Source organism: Amblyomma americanum, chromosome 8 (assembly GCF_052857255.1).
Source record: "Amblyomma americanum isolate KBUSLIRL-KWMA chromosome 8, ASM5285725v1, whole genome shotgun sequence".
NCBI classification, from domain to species: domain Eukaryota; kingdom Metazoa; phylum Arthropoda; class Arachnida; order Ixodida; family Ixodidae; genus Amblyomma; species Amblyomma americanum.
This window is the reverse complement of record NC_135504.1, coordinates 42,674,576-42,696,244: the sequence shown is the minus strand read 5'-3', so window position 1 is coordinate 42,696,244 and position 21,669 is coordinate 42,674,576. Positions and strand designations below refer to the sequence as shown.

Genomic DNA, 21,669 nt, shown 5'->3' with positions numbered 1-21,669 from the left:
TCCGGAGCAGGGCCTGCCGTTGGGAGAGCAAGTCCATGACGTAGCTGAACGCCTTTGCAACGCAATTTGGGCGGCTGAGGTTGGACAGTATGCTGCCGTGCTTGACACTATCGAAAGCGCCATTCAGGTCTAATGCCATAACAGCACGGTCTCTGCATGTGGACGTCCACGAAGCGATGATGTCCTCGCGGAGTTGTAGGAGTAGGTCTTGGGTCGACATGTGTGGGTGGAACCCGTACTTTGTGTCTGCAAACATACCCTTGGATTCGAAATAGAAAGACAACTAGTCTCGAATCATTGTCTCTATGAGATTCCCTACGCCTGAGGTTAGCGCATGAGTTTTTGTCAAAGTGCACTGTTTTTCCGGGCTTAGGAATGAAATTTACGAGGGAGGTTTTTCATTCGCTAGGGAGGGCAAACCTGTCCCAAATGCGATTTATGTAGTTGGAGAGTTGAAGATACATCTGGTCCAGCAGGTTCGCAAGCAGCGTAACTGTAATGCGATCGCGACCGGGCGTAACTGTAATGCGATCGCGATCATTTTGGCTATGGCTGCTTTGAAATCATACAGCGCGAAAGGAGCGTCGAGGCCCATGCTGGTTTGTCCTGCAAACTGGAACTCAGGACCTTGTGGGTCCTCTGTGCGATGTAGGTTGCAATCACACAGATCCTTACCTAGCTGTGCATTGGTGCCCGAGTAGCGGTGTAGAGCCCGCTTTAGGTTGAGTCACGTTTCTACTCAGGGTTGGATCGGTCGAGGGGAGCGCGAAAGAGCTGCCAGGTGCTCTTGGAGTTTATCTGTCCTGCAGCTCGATTGTAGCTTCGGTCCAGTAGGAGTCAATCAAACGAACGGTGGAAGCGTGGTTTCAAAAGGAAAAGGGCTAGTGTAATTTTGAGAGACACGGATTGAGCAGGGAGGGCCAGGAAGCAAACACGAGTTGGTACTATCCTACCCGAAATCGAAAAGTAATAATAGGAATGTGTTCTACGAGTAACGGGATTGAAAGATAATGGATGACATTGAGGGTACCGGAGAAGATTTTAATCAACAGAAGGCGAACGCATCGGGGACTTCAAAGTCAAGTCGGCGAAAAAGGTAAGGAAGATTCCGAGGCTATGACGGCAGCTGCTTTACAAGAATAGTGCTGCTTGAAGATCAGTGTGAAATACCTTTGTCCTTTCTTTATTTGCTTTTAACGGCTATTAGAAACTCAAATAAAATAGAGTAATTACAGGAGACGAAAAAGGCACTTGGGTGGATTCGCGTACTGCCTCTTTATCGTCCGCGTCTATTTGCACTGTTTTCAAGTTTTGATGTGAGCCAAGTCTCCCTGAGAACTGCTTTAGTTACGTATTACATCTTTTTACATAAAATTACATAGCCTTCTATGTTTTTTTCTTTGTTAGCAGAGTAAGCTCGTGTATTAAAATAGAAGACTAGCGACGGGGATTTCTTCATCAATCTCCCCGCCGTGCATGGTTGCCATTCGAAGACTTGCGCATCTGTCTTGTTGGCACCTTCATCTCTTCCTCCGTTGTCACAGGCAACTCTTCCGTTGTATCCATGTCAGTTGGTTTTCTGGCCGTCGGGGAACGTCCAGTGGCTGCCCGGGCTTTTGGAGTCTTTCCGGTTGATGTCTACAAGCAATAAAAATCTGAATTTGAAATGGTACTTTAACGGTGTACCTTTAACGCGAAATGCCCTGTTACGCAGAAAATTCGGCGTCGGCGTTGTGAGCAATAAATAGGCAGGCGTAGGGTTACCTAGGCAGCCGCCCCGGGAGAATCAACCTAGGTGGGCAACCTAGGTCACGTGTCCTTGTGGGGTCTTCATAAGCTACTCACCGGATTGTGAAAAAAACTAAACACACTGGCAGGTTGCAGTTCAATTCATCTTTGAATTGAGCTGTCACTTCTTAGCTGTTTATTGGGATTGCTTGGTGTGTGAAGCTGAAAACAAGCGCAAGAGAAGTCGAATGCACACCGCAGATTTCATTAGAACGCATCCCGCTGCGAAAGTTTGGAAGCGGCGCAATTTCCAAACTGCAACAAGAGTTTCTTAGTGCGCGCAAATTGAGGCAACTATGTAGAAACGATGAATTCTGGCCTAATAGCAGTACCGAAATGCTCTTCAAAATATTCGCTAAACTAAACAACTTACTGTGTTGAATTCAGTTTGATGTCAAATAATTTGTGCTGAATAAATTGGCTTTTGACTGGGCATTTGAAATCTTCCGTTTACTTCACAGAGACATTGCATCCTAGTTTTTGAAGCGAAAAGCTTAACTGCGCGAGGTAAATCTTTCTTTCGGTAGGCAGCACAACGACCTTGAATGACTTTCAGCCCAACCAAGGATACCCAGATATGACGATATGTGTTACAGTTATGGTGTCGAACCCTTGACCCTTCACCTTGGCACATGATCTTAAGTTGACCTTTCACTTTCGACATCCGGTGACTTTTGGGTTGGTCCTTGACCTGAAGAACATCTGATGGGGTGATGTGAAGCCACGTGGAGAATAACCATGTTTGCAGAAGGTTTTCGCTGAATTCCAGGGTTAGCCAAGTTAAGCCACTGCCAATTTTTTGCTGCTACTGAGCATCAAACTATGTAAAAACCACGTAGGCTCCGCTGAGCATGGAGATTTTTTCAGCGTGCTGAAATATCCAAGCTAACTGAAGGTCAATAAATACAGGCCTCTGTTCTGTGTCGTAATAATAATAATTGGTTTTTGGTGGAATGGAAATGGCGCAGTATCTGTCTCATATATCGTTGGACACCTGAACTGCGCCGTAAGGGAAGGGATAAAGGAGGGAGTGAAAGAAGATAGGAACGAATAAGGTCCGAACTGGAGGGCTCCGGAATAATTTCGACCACCTGGGGATCTTTAACGTGCACTGACATCGCACAGCACACGGGCGCCTTAGCGTTTTTCCTCCATAAAAACGCTGCCGCCGCGGTCGGGTTCGAACCCGGGAACTCCGGATCAGTAGTCGAGCGCCCTAACCACTGAGCCACCGTGTCGTAATTAGCCTCACTAAAGATGATGACCGTAGGGTAATGAATAATGCTCGTACTACCCAAGATGTCCTTCGTTTTAGTAATATGCCGTTATGAAAAAAAATGCACCCTGCTAGTGCAGGCATCGGCAGACAGAATGCACTCCTCTAGGCACTCGGACAGAAAGAAAATGTAAACACGTGTTTACATGTAAACTCGTTTTTGCTTGTAAATGGACTTGGTCTCACTAAAGATGATGACCGTATGGTAATGAATAATACTCGTACTACCCAAGATGTCCTTTGTTCTAGTTATATGCCGTTATGAAAAAAATGCACAATGCTAATAATGCAGGGATCGATAGACATAATGCACTTCTCTAGGCACTTAGACAAAAATAAAATGTAAATAGCCAAAACATATTCTACCAATTGCGAGAATGTTCCCCTTCAGTACGGAAAAAGCAGCGGCGTCCTGTCGCCAGTGTTCTGTAGTAAAACTCGAGTCACATGAGGAAATTTCGAATGAAAGTGATTAAAAAACAAGACATGTAATCTGAATTAGAGGTCCGCACTTTTCCTAATAATAATAACAATATTAATTGGTTTTTGGGGAAAGTAAATGGCGCAGTATCTGTCTCATATATCGTTGGACACCTGAACCACGCCGAAAGTGAAGGAATAAAGGATGGAGTGAAAGGTGAAAGGAAGAAAGGGGTGCAGTAGAGGAGGCCTCAGGAATAATTTCGACCACCTGGGGATCTTTAACGTGCCCTGACATCGCACAGCACGCGGGCGCCTTAGTGTTTTGCCGGCCATATTTCCCAATTGATGCAACTTTATAAATTTAATGATTTCCGATTAGCAAAAAGTTTCGAGTCAATTTCGGACGTAAAATTCTCTATAAAATAACTCAAGCAAATAACATTCTTTGGCTGTAAAGCCTTTATTAGCAGCGTTAGTGCCTGTAATCGCATGACTACAACCGAGATCTGGCAACTGATTGCTTGCTGTATTTCTTTTTTATAGTTATAAACTAGCCCCCTGGTGTCTGTATCCAAAGCACACACTTCTTTAGTATAAGGTGACTTACCGTTGCAACAGTGCCGGGTGCTGGTGGCTCAGGAAGACCGACTACTTCTTTCTGGGCACTGCCCTTCACGTCCTCTCCACTTGGCTGCGGAGAAAAACGACAGGTCAAACAGCTTCCCAAGAAAGGCTGCAGAACGCACAAGACGTGAGACACTCATAAAGCGCACTTGTTTACCGGAAATACGCTCATCAGTATTTTTTAACGGAACCATTACGGGAAATTCCGGGTGTGGAATATTGATACTTATTACGGCTTACCTGTCCCTGCCAATTCGTGACGACCCCTATTCAGTGGTTACATACAGAGTACTGCAGACATACCCAGCAATGTAAGATGTCATTATAACAATCAACATATCTGCAGATCATCCGATGGCAGTCTTGAATTTTTTGTATGAAACGGACAGCTTCACTACGCTAGGCAAATCAGTCGTCGCGTAGGCCGGAGAATGACTTTGAATGACCATCAGCCCAACCACGTTAGCCCTGTATGACCATATGTGATAAAGTTATGGTGTCCCATCCCTGACCCCTGACCTTGATACATGACTTTTAGTTGACCTCTGACATTGATTTGACCGCTGATCTTTGACCTTTGACATTGGGTGGCCTTTGGGTTGACCTCTGACCTTAAGAACATCTGATGGGGTGATGTGAGGCCACTTGATGGCATGCGATGGGGGTGTCGTAAGACCGTGTGGTACACGCCATAGCCACGTGTTCTTGCGGCTATATATAGAACGGCGGTCGCGAGCGTGTAGCGCAGCTGCCATGAACGAGCCTCAGACGCATAGCAAGTGTGCTTGCTTTTCACTTAGTTCCAGGGTAAGCCAAGTTAAGGCACTGGCAATTTTATCTATTAACGTTGTTGTTAACGTCAAAGGCGTTCCCAATTTGTTTTCAATACAAACCTTAACTATTCGATGCGACCGATGGAAGCAGTTTAAAAAAAAATTTGGTTTACATAAGTAGAATGTACCATTACTTTCAATATTAAGGTAAAAGAACCTTACATTTTTTGAATTTTCAATTCTTTTTTTTTGAAATTGGTAGACATGGAAACGCGACGTATACTTTTTGTCTCTCTGTCAAGCTCAGTGCGCAGCTTTAGATTCGGCGCCGCGTCACTTGTGTGGTAAAAGTCTAAGGAAGCCTCTCTCGGAAACAAAGTAAGGACACGGCGAGACGCCCAAAGCGTGGCTGTGGCAAAGCGTTCAATTTGCAACCTGCGCGTTATATATTAGGCAGATTACGCGGAGATCTCAATTCTGCGATTTCTTAATGAAACAAGAAAAGTAACAGGTGACAAAGCGTGTTTGCTCACGGTTATTCTTGTATTTGTTGCAAAGCGCACAAGCTATAAAGATTTTACCCTATACAGTGAACTGACTTTACGCAGTGCAGTACAGGCTCTTGAGCAGCACTGTCCGCAAGAGATTAGCATGAGGGATGGCTTCGTGAAGAAGATGCTGTTCCGCTGATATACACAAGTTTCAAGTGCAGTAGACCTCGACGTTGGCTCACGCTGACATTGAAGGGAACGTGTCTTTCCCAGTCCGAAAAAGTTGTAGGAAAGTACATAACAAAACTTTACAGTCTACTTGATGGTCGAGAAAATAGGCGTAATCGCTAAATGTGTGGCTGGAAATTTTTGGAAACACACAGCGCGTTCTAAGGCGCCTCATTAATGGTGGCAGGCCCATCCGAGCGTTGGCCATGTCATTGGCTTCCGTTCAAGCCACTGCCGTCTCATGCTTGCGTTCTTCGAAGTGGTTACGACAAGTGGCCTTCCTGGATGCGTTCGAAGCGTGGATAACCACCGCTTTTAGCCCCTTATTTTAGAGAGGAACTGCGCTTTCAGTGTTCATAGCTGCTTGTTTCTTTCTTGCGCCCTATGACGCTCGACTACGCCTCTTCCAACTTCGAGCAGTGTTAGGCCACCTGGACTGCCTTCTCACCCTTGTGCGTTAGCTACATAAGCCTGTTGTAAGCGGCATAGGTCATCCTCTCTATTTCATTGCAGTGCCAGCGTAGCACCAATACTGTCACATAGAATTAAGAACCACACAGGTCACTGGTGAAAATTGAGGAAGCCTACGATTTGAAGCAGTAGCGCTGGAGACGTCCGTAGCCCGAAAGAGTGTGGCAACGGCAGAGTAATCTAAGTCATCGGGAAATGGAGCTGCCCTGTTGGCGCCAGCACAGTTTAGAATGTCTCTCAGTGCTTAAGCTTTTTTCGCACGGATACCATTTGGACGAAATTTTCGGCATTGTTCGGGCATATTTGATTTCATGTTAAGTCTCAACATTGGCTCAGAGACCAGCCTCAGGTCTGGATTGATATTGAGCCTCAGCTTCGCGGTAGTTTGCCGACGATGATGTCCAGATTTTGCTGACATGCGATGCTAGCTACAAAGCATTTATTCCTTTCAAAACTCCTGGTACATCAGCCTGTATTTAAAACTTTTGTTGTATCGGACGTTTTGCTTCTATGCCAGCTCCGCTCCGTGTGCTGAATCGCTGCATTGCTTGACCACTGAACAAAATCACATTGCGTAAAAAATCTGATTGAGTACAACATTTTGGAGACTTCGTACAAAACGAACTAAAGTGTGTCGCTAAGCCTAGATAGTAACCGCTGGTAAAAATTCCTAAACACCAAGAAATGAGGGGATTTTCGTGTCAGCGTTCAGCGTACTTTGTCTCGGCGTACGGTAGCGACCAAGATGAGCAATGAGGGTCATTTTTTTTTGTAGTCATAAGGTCATTTTTTTGCGTTTATGTTTTTTGTGGTTTATGTGGTGTAGAGAGCGTTCAGGATTACACTTAGAGCACTGTGGTTACAAGCAAGGAGCACTGCACTAAAGGAGCTTTAAAAGGATGTTTAAAATAAATATTTAAGCAGACATTCTTTTTGCGTACTGTATCTAACTTGCATTTTTATATTGAAAAATTAGAGGCGTTGGTGTCTCTAGTCTAAAGCATCAGATATAATTTTCTTAGTCTGCTCATATATGTTTCTTTCTTTCCTTCTAATTCAAGACACAAGAAATTGACGATGACTGCAAAAAAAATCTTCGTGATTACACAACAGGACGACAATGCTATCGAATCCAAGAGTATAAGGTTAGGATCGCAACTATGTTTTCGATATAAACATATAAATTTCCATATAAATTCCTACTGCCAAAGCGTTTAGTAATTCGTTTCGGCTAATAAGATATTTACGAAGACATCCATCTGTTTGTGCCTGCTTCTTTCCATGAGCAATGTGCACAAATCACATTCGTTCGCAGTTCACTGTCCACAGTTCACGCAAGAAAGTGATAATCAGCGCAAAAGTTCGCCGTGATTACTCGCAGCTTTCAACTATAGAGTCGTCTTTTCGATTTCGCTGGCCGAAAGTGAGGAGAGCTGCTACCAGTTTCAGCCATTTCTCTACGTTGGTGGCAGAAAATAAAACGCCATAAGCAGCAACTGCTTGAAATGACGAGGAGCTTTACTCCAATAACAACTTATTCTCATGCGCTGTGACGTGGCTGTAGTTAAAAATTCACAAGCAACTATCCGCGAGCACGAGAATACAGTGAGAATTCTATTGAATCAAACGTTCATATGAATAGGATCGCCACTAAATTTTCCATATAACTAGGAAAGCAAATTCCAGCGGCCGAAGCGTTTAATAGTTTACTCCAGATAATTAGATAATTACGAAGGCATTTAATCAATTAGTTTGTGTCCGCTTGTTCTCTTAAGTAAAGTTCACGACTAACTTTTCGATACCCTGTTTGCTAAAGCTAGAGTTTCATTTAAAATTTTCAGAGGTTAGGAATACATGTCGTACCGTGGTTCTCATTAGGGCGAACACCACCAACGCCGAGATGATGAAGCCGAGGAGGACGAAGGCCGAGAAGATTTCCTGACGGTACTGCATAGTCGGGTTGGGCTGCTGCAGGTTCCTCGGCTGGTAGATCTTGTTCTGCGGAGCACTGGGTGAACCAAAATTGAAGTATGGGATGAAAAGACTTTGAGCTATATGTAATAAGGGATTAATTACTCATTGGCATGAATAATTACTCCCTTATTACAAATCTACCCCACCTTGGGGAATTCCCCTAAAACATTTCACCATTAGAGCCGATAAATCGGCTGACACATGACACCAAAGAAGGTGTTGGTACAGTACAGTACGTTACGGTGGGCTATGGTATGGTATGGTACTGCATGGTAAAGTGTGGTATAGTGTTGTTTGGTTTGGTACTGTAGGTATATTATGGTATGAACGTTTATGGTATGGTACGTTATAGTGGGGTATTGAACGGCATGATGTGGTATTGTGTGGTATGGTGTGGTATGGTACGGTATGATATGGTATGGTATTGCATGGTGCTGTGTGGTATGGTGTGGTTTAGTATGGTAGGTATGCTATGGTATGGTATGGTGGTTTAGCTTTGCGACAGCTGCACACGGGCTATCACAGGGGGCGTGGTGGCGGGCTGGGGGTTATAATTTTCCCTCGGATTTTTTAACGTGCTCTGACATCGCACAGCACATGGAAGAGGTCAAGAGGTCGCATGCAAGCGGGGTCCGTCCGATACAACATAGGCTTTTTTAAGCAGAATTCATACAAGGCTTGGTTGCTGAGCTATATTGTCTTCAGGCTTTCAAGAAAAAATGTGAAATGTTGCAAAATATGCAGACACTCTGAACCCTCGTAATCATCGTCATAATCATTACCATTACCCACTACACCCACTTCGGGATCTGTGCCAGATGGAGTCCCAACTCCCCCCCCCCGTCTCTTCTCCGATAACTTCCTACTCTTTTTTCTCACTCGCCCAGCAGACTTTCGCCGCCCTCTGCTCTACCATAAAGTCCTATGTCCGCATTTTTTAAGATTGCAGTTTTTTAGTCCTTAGGTACACTGATGCGAATTTTACTGAGCCATTATGAGAGGCTGTGTATGTTTAAGGAAACCGTCTTTTTTAAATACTACGTGAAATAAAGACGGTCGTTTCACAAAAAAACCATCGACCACTGCACTGGTGTGTACCTATGCCACTATGTGAAAGAGCGATTATAAATTAGGGGATGCGCAAAATAGTACGCACAGCATCTGGCAGAATGTGAGGTGGCCCAGCATGCGCTGCAGCGAAGGTTGCCCCGTATAAGGCACAGGTTATTGTTAATCTGACTGGCTTCTCGAGAGTTACAACCCACAACCTTCAATACCATATGAAGCTTCCAGCATTATGACGGCCGTAAGGGCAGACTAAAGCATCAGTGACTTAAACAGTGACTCCTGGGCCATGCGGCGGACCCTCGTCATTCATACTATCAGCAGTGTTTTAATACCAACAGTTACTAATGGCGGGACCGGTACACTTGATGTGGAGTCTTTATGTGACAACCTCCCTTTTTATTTGAAGAGTGATAATGGCGCTCACGCTCTAGCCATGCAATATACGCCACGCGAGGTCGCGTGTTCACATCAGCTTTCATTAACCCCCGTTCTTTTAAAACGACTTTCTGTTCATTAAACGGTAACTACCGGCGTAACGAAATGAACGAAGGGCAGGTTATGTCCTGAGGCAATAAATAACGTTATCAATGAATAGGCAGGTGAAGACGGACACAAACGCTGAATCTGTCTTTCTTCTCTCCTCAAGCAATTTTTTCTTGAATTCATGTACAAGCCTAACATTCATTTCGGAGACCGCTTATCAGCTGACTTCACATTGCTTTCGGCGTGAACAGTTGAAAAGCGCCGCCTTCAGCAGACTTTAGTGGAAACAATGGCTCTTCGTCCATCATAAACCGCAGTAGTGTGTCGGTGGTCTTACCTGAGCGAAGCCAAGGAGGGCTGGCGAGGCTGCCTGAAGATCTGTGACATGGCTGCGCAAGGCAATCAGTTGGCCGAGAGACGCACTGAGAAGAGGAGTCGCGCCTTGAACAGCGGCGTTGCTTGGAGGTACGGTAGATCTCAACTGATATAACGGCGCTGTTGTCGCCCCGGACTGAGAATACGACACGTTCTCCACTTCTTTTACACCAGCCCACCCCCGATCACGCGCCCAGCGGCCCCTAGGCTGGATTCTCTGCTTCAAGCATTCTGCTGCCCGTAATTCGTTCCGAGTAGACGACTGGACCGATATTCCAGTGCGCACAAAAAATGAAAAACGAAATTTAAATTTAAAATTCAAAACAGTAAGCATGTGCGCAACTGTCTGCTTATGCTTCGGAAGTGGAATATGACGCTGACTGCTTTGGGGAGACTATTTCTTTAAATCATTTGACTGTTCCAATTTTTATATTGATTTAGTCTTCTCACGCCTATTTTCCCCGCGCAAATACCTCATTGCGACTATCTACTGAACCTTGGCCAATCCCCCTGCGTGGGTATGTGCCATGCCTACTAAGGAGAAGAAGGAGAAGAAGAAGGAGAGGAAGAAGAAGAAGAAGAGGAAGAGGAAGAAGAAGAACTTGAAGAACTATAAGAAGAAGAGGAATAAGAAGTAGAAGAAGAAGAAGAAGGAGAGGAAGAAGGAGAAGAAGAAGAAGAAGAAGAAGAAGGAGGAGGAGGAGGAGGAGGAGGAGGAACGGAAGAAGAAGAAGAAGAGGAGGAGGAGGAAGGAGAAGGAGAAGGAGAGGAAGAAGAAGAAGCGGAGCAAGAAGAAGAAGAGGAGGAGGAGGAGGAGGAGGAGGAGGAGGAGGAGGAGGAGGAGGAAGAAGAACTAGAAGAACAATAAGAAGAAGAAAAGAAGAAGAAGGAGGGGAAGAAGAAGAAGCAGAAGGAGAGGAAGAAGAAGAAGGAGGAGGAGGAGGAGGAGGAGGAGGAGAGGAAGAAGAAGAAGAAGAAGAAGAAGAAGAAGAAGAAGAAGAAGAAGAAGAAGAAGAAGAAGAAGAAGAAGAAGAAGAAGAAGAAGAAGAAGAAGAAGAAGAGGAGGAGGAGGACGAGGAGGAGGAGAAGGAAGGAGAATGAGAGGAAGAAGAAGAGGAGGAGGAGGAGGAGGAAGAAGAAGAAGGAGAAGAAGAAGAAGAAGAAGAAGAAGAAGAAGAAGAAGGAGAGGAAGAAGAAGAAGAGCTGGGACAACGCGATATGGGTCAAAACGCAACTTTTTCTTACCCAGCTGCTCCTAACTTTCCAAGTCGCAGTCAAATTAACTGGACATCTTAAACAATCTGTTAATTGTACACTGCTGGTCTTCTGAAGCATGACAAGACAAGTATTCCTCAAGCAGACGAAAATTCCCTATTCATCATTTGTGAGCCGAACATAAGTAAAGAAAACTGCAAGTTTATTTATTTATTTATTTATTTATTTCACAATACGGCAGGCTTCAATTTGGGCCCAAACGGGAGTGGTGTGCATGAAAATTTCTGTACAAGCAATAAAATGAAGATAGCACAACTCAACCGCAGAACTCTGCAGACCTCTTTCCAAAACACTGTTGAAAGTCAATAAAAGATACCCTGGATAAAATTTACCACTTATTTGTTACAAATTGTATTTATTAATAGTTGACTCAAAGTTAGGAAAGGCTGGTGGTCGCGTACTCCCGGAGAAATTGTCCAGCAGGGGACAACATATGATACAGGAGCAACACTGTGGTCTTCTCTAGATTATAAAGTTATGATAAAGACATTATGTCTTCTTCCAAAGCCCTGTCTTGATTTCGTACTCTCAAGGTTGGTCGGAAAATAAAAAGGAAAATTATTATGGACAACAGACGCGAAGAAGGAGAGCCTCCAGCAGCACCCTTGCCGCCAGGCGTTTTGATGTCCCCGAAAACGCCCGTTAAACAAAGATGAATTTAAATAGTGCGTAGGGCAAGACTTCCACGAACTTTTGGTGGAATATAAGTGGCGCTATGTCTCCTGCTACGAAGGTCCGCTGCTTGTAGAACAGACAGTGACAACGGAGCAAGTTCTGTTGGCTGTGACCTACAATAAGGTCTACTATCGCTTGTTCATGTACTGTCGCTAGAGCAAATTCAGAATGCATTAGTTAGGAACGAAATTCAACATTTGCAGCCGCGGCAATACAAGAGAAAAAGTTTACAAGTGGGCGTAAAATTGAAAACAAGCGCGAATCCAGGCGACATTGAAAGCCTAGTGGAGCGAATACCATGGTTGAAGCGGGGCATGAAATAAACAGCGCAGCGTTACGTTTGGATGCAGTATTTACCAGAGAAACAAGCTCACAAGGATAGCGCTAATGTTCATGGATAAAATGTCGTCTCAATTTGCTGCAAGGATGAGTGATCGGTTTTTTTCTGGACGGGGACCCCTTTCAGACGCTTTCACGACATTATTTGCTCTGCGGTTTGGAGCAATATATAGCGTCGTGAATTTTTACATTATCGATATTTACTGTTTTCCTACAGCTCTTCAGTTTGCATCCACTCAGCGCGATGCCCGGACGGTAGCAATAGATGTGATATTTGTTTTTTTTATATTTGGGATTAATAGAAACTCACGCAACGGTTAATGCTGTGTATATCGAAATTCAGCGACACCTGATCAGGTATTTCCATTGGTGATATATTGCGGTAAGGAATTTGAGAGCGACACATGTAAATCGGCAGTTAGAGGTCACTCTTTTTGGTTTTGGGCACATACTAGATAGCAACCGACATGGTTGCTATGGCAACTTCACCACGCTCCCGCGTTACTCCACTCTCGCCGTACCCTCCACCTCCTACCGTAACCCTCAGCAGTCTCCTTTCCCATGAAAACCATCTTCCGGTTATGCCGACTGATACTACTAATACCAATCCTACGATGGCCCTACAGCCAGGAGTGAGCCTTTAAAAGCGGACGCTATAAAAAAAAAAGGTCGCCACCGCCTGGCCGACGTTGAAGTAACGAGTGTTAGCTGTTTGGTTTACTACATGAAGAAAGAAGAGTGAAACCTAGTGAACTACGAGCGGTGAACGCGAACTGTGCAAAGTACTATCGTTACTTCCCCGCTCGGCCCTAAGTAATTACGTCTGCGTTAAAGGTGGATAAAAATTGTTTATCTCTTAGTTATTTGCGTGAGTAATTAGATACCTTGCTAGGAAGACAGTGCGTTTTTTCTTGCAGCTGGCAGGAAAAAAAATGGCTGGCGGTTTAAAATTGCTAAGCACAAAATATTGTACGAAGGCCCGGTGGGGCACCTAAATTTTGCGGTGTGCCGAACCGATTCTGGAAGCGTCCCGGGTCGTTTCGAAACCTCGGTCACCTCAATATTGAAATTTTCACGGGTGGTGCACCCAAATTTAGAGCGTTGGCCAAGACCATTTTGGAGGTGTCCCAGGTCAGTTCTGGATATGGTTTAACTCAATTTTCGAACTTCCGGGGGGCGGGGCCAAGCCAATTTTTGTGTGACCCAGATTGGTTCCGAACGTGGTTCAACCCAGTTTTACATTTTTCAGGGGTGTGCCGCCAAATTTCGGCGGTAGGCAAGCCCTATTTTTGGAATTGGGCCACATTCATTTTGACACTAGGCCAAGCCTGTATTTTACTTGAGCACACCCAGATTCACTGGCAGTCAAATTCGGTCAAGGTCATTCTAAGGAAAAATATTTGGAGTTTCATGTCTTATTTAGGCATAGCCCGCATTAGGGTTTTTTGCAATATTTAGGTTTTTCTGCAACAGTGCGTGTTGCGACTGCACACGTGTTTGTGCCGGGATATGAGGGTCTGCGGAGCCGTTCTCTGCAGCCGTGCGTGGTGTGTCTGCAATTAGGACTGATGTGTGCGCAAGACACATTCCGCATGTGGACGACATGTGATGCATGTGATTCACGTCGTCTACGCGAGATCAGTGTACCCGGGGTGTACATGGCCTCCTCTATAACCGAGGCAACCCAAAAAAACTCATTGTATTAAGGCATCATCATCCTCCATTCGCACCCAACTCTCCTTTTACTTTCTCTTTCCCCCCTCTCCAGTGTGGAGTAGCAGGCCAGGGCTATCTTACCGCCGGCCGACCTCTCCACCTTTTGATCCTTTCACTAGATTACTTTATCTAAATACTGACGCGCACAGTTCGTCACACTAGCGTATTCTGCAATTCGCCTCTATCGAAACTCTTTTGCCTTCACTGTTCCCTCGCGGCACAATTGAAGTGTTACTGTGAGTCAGACAGTCAATGGGCATTTCTTTACCTGAATAAACGCGTATCTTTTGTGTCCTTATGCTGCGCTGTTAGTAAGCACAATATTTCCTATCGCGTGAATTCGTCAACGAAGAAGTGAAGCTAAGCACCACGAGCCTCGAGCTGTGCGCGCTCTGTTCTTCAACGAGGCCTACGTCCTTCACGATACTCCGTCGTGCTCCTACTTCGAGTGATTGCTTCTCTGCTGCGAGCTCGTCTGTCCATCGACTCGTCGTCTCGGTGAGTGAGTTTGCCGTTCCATGCTTTTGGCGCAATATTGCTGTGTCTAACCCCGCCAGAAGCAGCGGCTCCTCGGATGCGTGCGCAGTCAGCGCACGGTAACAAACCTCAGGTGATGGAGCAATCTTCTACGGCGTCCTTCATAGGTCACGCGTTGGGCATGGAAGGTTGGCCCCATACCGCACACCATAACCTCTTTCTTGCATGGCTACTGCAAAAAGCGACCAGTATGAATTGGACCTCCAATTCAGCAGAGTTAACTGATGATGTACCTGGTTTTCCGGCATATTACCGAGATTTTCCCGGTAATACGACCTCTTCTTCACTGAAGATGACAATTTATGTGCTCAAGATATGTCTAAAGATCAAGCTCTTGATCCCTTCGACGCTTGAACAGCACAATAGCTTCGCGTTGATAAAAGACAACTCAGGAAGGTTCTCCTATAAACATCTCTGTAACAGAAGGCGAAAAGGTGCTCATGTTTACTTTCATCTCCTATCAAGCGCAATTGTTCGCATTTCATTACGCTGTAGCTGAACATTGCGCATTAGAATGACCTTCAAAGTCGGCCCTTAACGTGGTATGTGCTTTATAAGTTGAAATAATCTCAAGAGACCGTAAGCCAAGGTCGTAGCTGTCCCTAAACATCTGTACCTGTTGTCTCCACGAGAATGGCTCTGTAAACTTCAATTTTTGCAGTTCCAGTTTTCTATTATGAATTGACACATGGTGTTTAAGTTACATAGGCGAACCTATCATACATCGCGATGACGGACGGCATGTACGCTTTGATTTGGTTAGCTTAGCTAGCACTCCAGATGGTGCGATGGCCCACATGCAGTAACCAACTGAACAACACGGAAATGAGAAATATTTCATCACGTAACACTGATGTGAATTGCGACCGAGCAGCAGTGATGCAGGTGCTTTTAAGTAACAGCGGCTCGGTTAAAAATATGTAGTTTTTTCGCGCTCATTGAACTCTGTAAGCAGAGTGCTATTCAACCTTTTTCCGCAATTCCATGAGAGCGCCTAGACCGATCGCATCAATCATTGTGCCGCAAAAATTTCTATGGCACCCAATCAAGAAGCTACATAGCGTATGCACACGAACGCGTGTGTAGAGCAGTGCAAGCTGCCAATTACTCGCAAAATGGAACCCTCTCAAAAACGCTAAGACGTTTGTACAGGGATGTTTTTCATTATCCTTGGATTTGCGCCCCGTAAGACTGGTCCACAATCTGAGCCCGAAGTGATCCTTAGTGGAGAGTCACCGGGCGATTTCTCTGTTTGTAAGCCAATTCCGTTTTCGATTACTCAAAAAGTCATGGAATATAAAATTCTGTGTGTTGAATAGACAGGAATACCTGCAACCATGAAGTAAGCACAAAAAAAGAGGAGAGAAGGGGGTCCATGGATTCTGGAAGGGTATTTTTTCACACCGTGGTAACAACGAAAAGGAAGCATTGCGGCTTTATCATGACTGTCTTCGTTAGGAAAAAGATACGAAGGAAATCAAGGCCGGTTCGGGGGAAACAGAGGTAAATAAAGATTTCCTCTGGGAAAGGAGCTGTTTGTAGAATCATAAACGAAGCTCCAAGAAGATGCGGCAGCTGCCGCCACTATGATTCCCATCTGCCCAATGAAGCTGGCCAGTTAAGCCTTTGCTTTAAAAGTGGGCGTCATGTGCGCAAAAAAGAGTGCAATGCGATGAGCCGGCGCAGCGAGAACTGCCGTCGTTCGCTCTGCGGCTAAGTAGGGAAAGTACCGCAAGCATCAGCTAAAGAATACCCGACTTCGAATATGCGCTTTCGTTAGCTGTCTGCTTGCGCACTCCACCTCAGTAAACACGTCCGCAGTCTGTCACCTCGATCTGATTGTAAATGATAAAACCATGCAACTGAACATGTGCGTTGCGATGGCATTTTTAGCACGCCGTTGATGAACAGTGGCCCAGGAGATCGAGCGCCCGTACCCGACCGGTCCGACACACCTCGCCTTGCAGTGAGCCCGTCTGTAGATGGTCCAAGTCCTTATAAGCTATCTGTTACTGACAAGTAGATTGTTCTCTTCTTTTTCTTTTGCGGCTCTGCCTCACAGTCACCACAAATGGAATATTTTCTTTAAGGTGGCGGTGCAGCAGCAGCGGCTATGGCTAAGCTGGTAATATTGTATGGGGAAGACAGGGAGGAACATACAAACCGGAAGCCCAGAAGCGGGTGCGGCAGGGTCTGATTAGCTATTCTCCCGTACACTTTTGTGCTACGGGCAAAACTTTTCTGTAGATGCAGATTCAGGCGAGGAGCCAAGTGACACAGGCAGAACACGTCGCTTGAGAGCACCGCTTATCGCATGCCGCCGTCCCTTGGGTCTTTCCCGAAATTTCGCGTACACAGAGCTAAGCCTTAATCTCATCTTGGCCGCGGGCGCTGTCACGAAGTTACAACAATCCTGCGGCGCTATCCTGACACGACGAATGAGGTCTGAGCGCTCCTATAGACTGCGTCAGATTTCTTCTGTGCGCATAAATGTATATTTGGCACAAAATTTTGTAGCCTTACGCTATGTGCAGCATTCGTTCCTGGGGCGATGCACCCCTCTCACTTCAGAGGAATGTTTACCTGAGAGATGAAGCGTCCAAGTAAAAAAACTCATAAGCTCAACATTGCCGTATTTCGAAGCCACCATAGCTGTCAACACCATACCGAGGAAAACTAATGACACACCATTTGAATTACTAGATAGTGCAGTGTCATAATCGCAATGACTGAGGCTTCTATTTACACAATACCTGTAGTTGTATTTTTTTCACTGAAACGCATCTTGTAATTAAATTTCTATTAGCAGTACCTGCAGACGGCCTATATCAGTTCACCATCACTGAAATCAAGTTTTCAAACTCCTGCAAAGATGTCCATTTCGAATTTTTAGTCCGCTCTATTTTCTGATTACTGGCAGATTTTCAACATCACTAAACTGACTGTGCATCTGCCGCGGTGGCTGAGTGGTTAAGGGGTCGTCTACTGAGTCGGAGTACCCGGGTGCGAACCCGGCCGCGGCAGCCGCGTTTCGATGGAGGCGAAACGCAAAAGGCGCCCGTGTGCTGTGCGATGTCAGTGCACGTTAAAGCTCCCCAAGAGGTCGAAGTTGCTCCAGAGACGTGCAATGCGGCGCATCTTACTGCCTTAGTTCTTTCACTGCCTGCATTATCCCTTCCCTTACGGAGCGGGTCGAGTGTACACCGAGATATGCGAGGAAGTTACTGCACCATTTCCTTTCCTGAAAAAAAAAATCATTTTTTACTTCTGTGTAAACATCAGAGCACTGAAAACACCTTGCCAGTGATTCTGGAATCCGTAGCCAATTCTCTCATATTCAAGCGCATCATTGAATGAGCCATGCACTTAACGGGAACACGTCCAGCTTAGGTGCAGAGAACTAGCACTGAGGTAGCTTTGGCATTTGAACAGAGACAACCGAGGTACACCTCCCTGTCATACATGCGGCATATGTGCAGAAGTGACATGTCTCATATGCAGGTCATCTGCTTCCTAGTCAGCGTCATGTACAGCACTACCTACAACGACCCGGCCGCTAATGCCCAGGCATACGGTCAGCATGGCGACGACCCTGCTTCGCACACAGAAGCGTCGTATGGACAGACGCACTTCGACCAGACGTCATATGGAAATGCGCCGTCCGAACAGGCGACCACGGCTTTCCAGTCCACAACATCGGCAGGTAGGAAACAGCAACGACTGAGGTATCCCACTGCATATATTCACCTTGTGCTTTCAAACAGTAGGCCTCCTGCGCTTCGCCACCTTCGTTCATTACGTGCCTCACAGTTGATCAACATTGCTACTAATATCTTGCTTCATTTACTATCACCCGCAAAAGTCCATTGAATGCGTGTTCACAGAAAGAAGGTTGCCGCTTCTACCTGCAATTCGGTCGCTTGGGATATTTCCGAGCTGAGAGAGAATGCACGTCTCCTCATACCTTGAGACAGATCAGAGGACTTGATTATGTGAAAGCATCAAATTAATTTTTTATGTGCTGTAGCATCCCGAATACTTTTTCTAGCAATAGTACATGCTGAACTTCCCACACACATATGCAGCCGCGGTTTGCGGATAGGTGCTCGTAAGCGCTTAAATAATTGCACCGTTATTACCGCTCTTTAACTTGTGGCGAAAAAGTACTCCTATAGTAAGTGATCGATATTCATTGTAGATGAACATTTGCTGTGCTCACGAGTTGAGTGACTAAAGAAGCTGGCGAAATTGATTACGTTACTGCAAAGCCTCGATCACACTCTGGTTTTGCCGACACGTTGACCGGAAAGGAGCTTTTTTTTTTCTGCCAACAGAGTAAAATTAGGTGCAAAGGGGAAAAAATGTGAAATAATGCCGACCGAGAACTACACTATAAATGCCCCCCTAGCGAAAAAAGCTGCATCTTGCAATGGCCTAATGCATCTAGCATTAGGGCGACGTTTGATTTTCTTGACCTCTGTATTTAGTTCTTGACCGTAAGTGAGGGTTACTTTCATGTTATGGAAAGGCACGCAAATAGCAAGAGTTCTCTATCTCAATGAAATAAAGATATTACCGTTTTGGTCTTCATCACTGGACAAAAATATCATTCCTATGTAACAACATTTCAATATTTCTTCTTCCTCTTAAAGTCATTAACCTCCCCTGCACAAATGCCTTACGATAGTTACTACCGGTTCATGCGAAAGTAGTCAGAGCTTTTTTCTCGCTCTCATGATAACGTTTTATTTGTTCATGTTCGGTAGAGTTTGTCGTCCGCATGTCGAGGCACCTAAGCAGTGTTTTCTTCTTATTTTTGTTTTTTTTTCTAGTACCGAAGAACAAAGGGTAAGTAAAATCAAGAACAACAGTTTTCTCAGTAAATCATGCTCAAATACACAGTAGACAGCATAAAATTTTGCTATTTATTTGTTCTACAAAAACAATTGCATAAATAAATTTTTTATCTCTTCCATGCAGGCAAGTATCTAATAGTGCAGTCAGTCTAGTGCTCAAAGCTACAAATCAGTATAATGCGCAACGTTTCGCTTAATAGACGCTGTGATAGACGCCGTTAGAAGTTTCACAGACTGCAGATGTGCAATAAAAAAAAATCAAAGGTGTCAAGTGTGATTAATTCCCAAGGAGAGTTGGCACGCAGTGGCCGTCTGTAATCAGAGCTGAGTCATGAATAAAACTAATGGACAGAATTGTTACCTATACCTCAAATGAGGATGCCTATCGCAGTGGAAGCACTCCTGTCTTTTGCGCTATTGCACGCATTGCGATTTCGAAACATGAAAAAAAATATAAATGACATAAGACACGCAGCGTGCCTTCGGATCTTCTTGCATATTAGTATCCGAATCCTTTGCTTCGACTATAACCGTGTAATTAGCAATTTATTGATTGGAACTGTGCACAATTCCTCAGCGTTATTTGGATACATTGCAATGCGAAGTATTTCCTACTGCACTGAGAAGATCATTTGGAGTTCCAAAATTACTAAGTACTCTGCCTCTCACATCTAGGACAGCAGTAAAAAACATTCAAAAGCAATACGACGCATTCGAGACATGGGACATTGTTAGACTGTTTTCAACGTGTGCCGTAACATAATTGATCGACGCTGACCATGAAACATGATTCAGCGTTGGCATAGAAGTTTTAAAAGAAAATTACAGAGGGCACTAAAGATTACCTACGCGCTTTTGATGGTTTGTTTTATGGGTGTTAAACATCTCAAAGCAACTCAGGCTATGAGAGACGCCGTAGTTAAGGGCTCCGGAAATTTCGACCACCTGGGGTTCTTTAACGTGCACTGACATCGCACAGTACACGGGCCTCTAGGCGCTTTGAATGCGAAAGCATTGTTTTGTTTTAAATTTTTGTTTCCTCCTTATTTTTATTGGTTTCTCTCCCTTTGTAATGACACACCTACTCATTAGCATAGTCATCAGGCAAAGTATATACTAGGCTCGCCTTTGTTCATCAAAAAGTAAAGTGGTTTTGCGGCCTATAGTTTGCGTGCTCGCCTCGCTATTCCCCGTACTTTACGAAGGCATTCATTTTCTTCGAAACCATGGTGACGTTATCTGCGCTATTCGGTGCCATGCTACCTGTGTCTGTTTTCTTTGCCGATGAGCCGTATAATGCTGTCGCATTAAAACACCAGGTGGAAAAGGTGCTGTTTGCGTCCTCCTAAGACGCTTTTATTTCATTGGTGCAGAGACAGCAGCGGCAAGCCCGTCCTGCTGTTGACGTGCGCGATGCTGTCTTTCTTGGTCGCCTCTATGGCCATCACGGCTTTCGTTCTGTGGGGAGGTAAGCCACTGGAGCGCCTAAACAGACTAGCACCAAGAGCCAACTAAAGCGCTGTACTGAGGCGAGAGGAATCTCCTGGTACTTCCTCGAGTACTGTTTGATTGAAAAGGGTACGCCGATAATGGAGTCACCTGACACGCTTTAAATGACATTTCGCTCTTTGTTTCTTTTCTTAGCCTTTAAGATGGACAAGGAGGCGCCCGACAATCGGCGTGCGCTTTAATTGGCAACTACCTGAAAACGGTGCTGCTACATGAGAGACAAACCGTTGCATGCACGGGTGTCAATACGTTTTCATTTTCAACGAAAGCCATACATGCCCTTACATTTTCGCGCTCACTCCTACAACGCCGGCTGTGCCACCGTTTGCCCAGGACAGCCTTTGTCTGATTCTACGTTAGAGACACTATTCAATAGATAGTGCATTTAGCCATTTATTTCTTGATTCATAAATAACAGGCGAGAAACAGCTACTGATGTTGCACTGTGGATAACACTTATAACATCATGCGGAATTGTGTCACTTCCATAAGGGGAATTCTTATGACCAATATACGTTGACTTCATCTAAAGCCAGCTTTCGTGAACATTCCAAATTGACACCATTGGTCGGCTCTAAGTACGAAAGACTGCGTTATCGATGGAAATATTTTAATTTGCAATTGAGAGAGAGCAACAAAGGCACGGTTATGTAACGGGCAATGGACGTTCACATTGGTGAACTACTCTTCCTAGGGGCTGAAGAATCTCACTGATATAATTTTTCATCTTCTTGCACCAACTTGTTTGGCGACCATCGGAAATCATTGCGGTGTGCCAGAGATTAAAA

General features: G+C 45.0%; 2 protein-coding genes across 2 annotated transcripts; one reads left to right on the top strand and one right to left on the bottom strand.

Moving 5' to 3' along the window:
- Positions 1-1,148: 1,148 nt before the first annotated feature.
- LOC144100253 (uncharacterized) lies at positions 1,149-10,143 on the bottom strand. Its single transcript, XM_077633260.1, has 4 exons — positions 9,937-10,143; positions 7,938-8,082; positions 4,095-4,178; positions 1,149-1,638 (listed from the first exon to the last, which is right to left on the bottom strand). Exons 1-4 carry the CDS (start codon positions 9,984-9,986, stop codon positions 1,459-1,461), a joined length of 459 nt encoding a protein of 152 aa, XP_077489386.1. The 5' UTR covers positions 9,987-10,143; the 3' UTR covers positions 1,149-1,458.
- A 4,254-nt stretch (positions 10,144-14,397) lies between these two features.
- On the top strand, positions 14,398-21,063 carry LOC144102341 (uncharacterized). Its single transcript, XM_077635635.1, has 5 exons — positions 14,398-14,477; positions 18,018-18,219; positions 19,349-19,364; positions 20,746-20,840; positions 21,017-21,063. The coding sequence occupies exons 2-5, from the start codon at positions 18,042-18,044 to the stop codon at positions 21,061-21,063; spliced, it is 336 nt and encodes a 111-aa protein (XP_077491761.1). The 5' UTR covers positions 14,398-14,477; positions 18,018-18,041.
- The last annotated feature ends 606 nt before the right edge of the window (positions 21,064-21,669 follow it).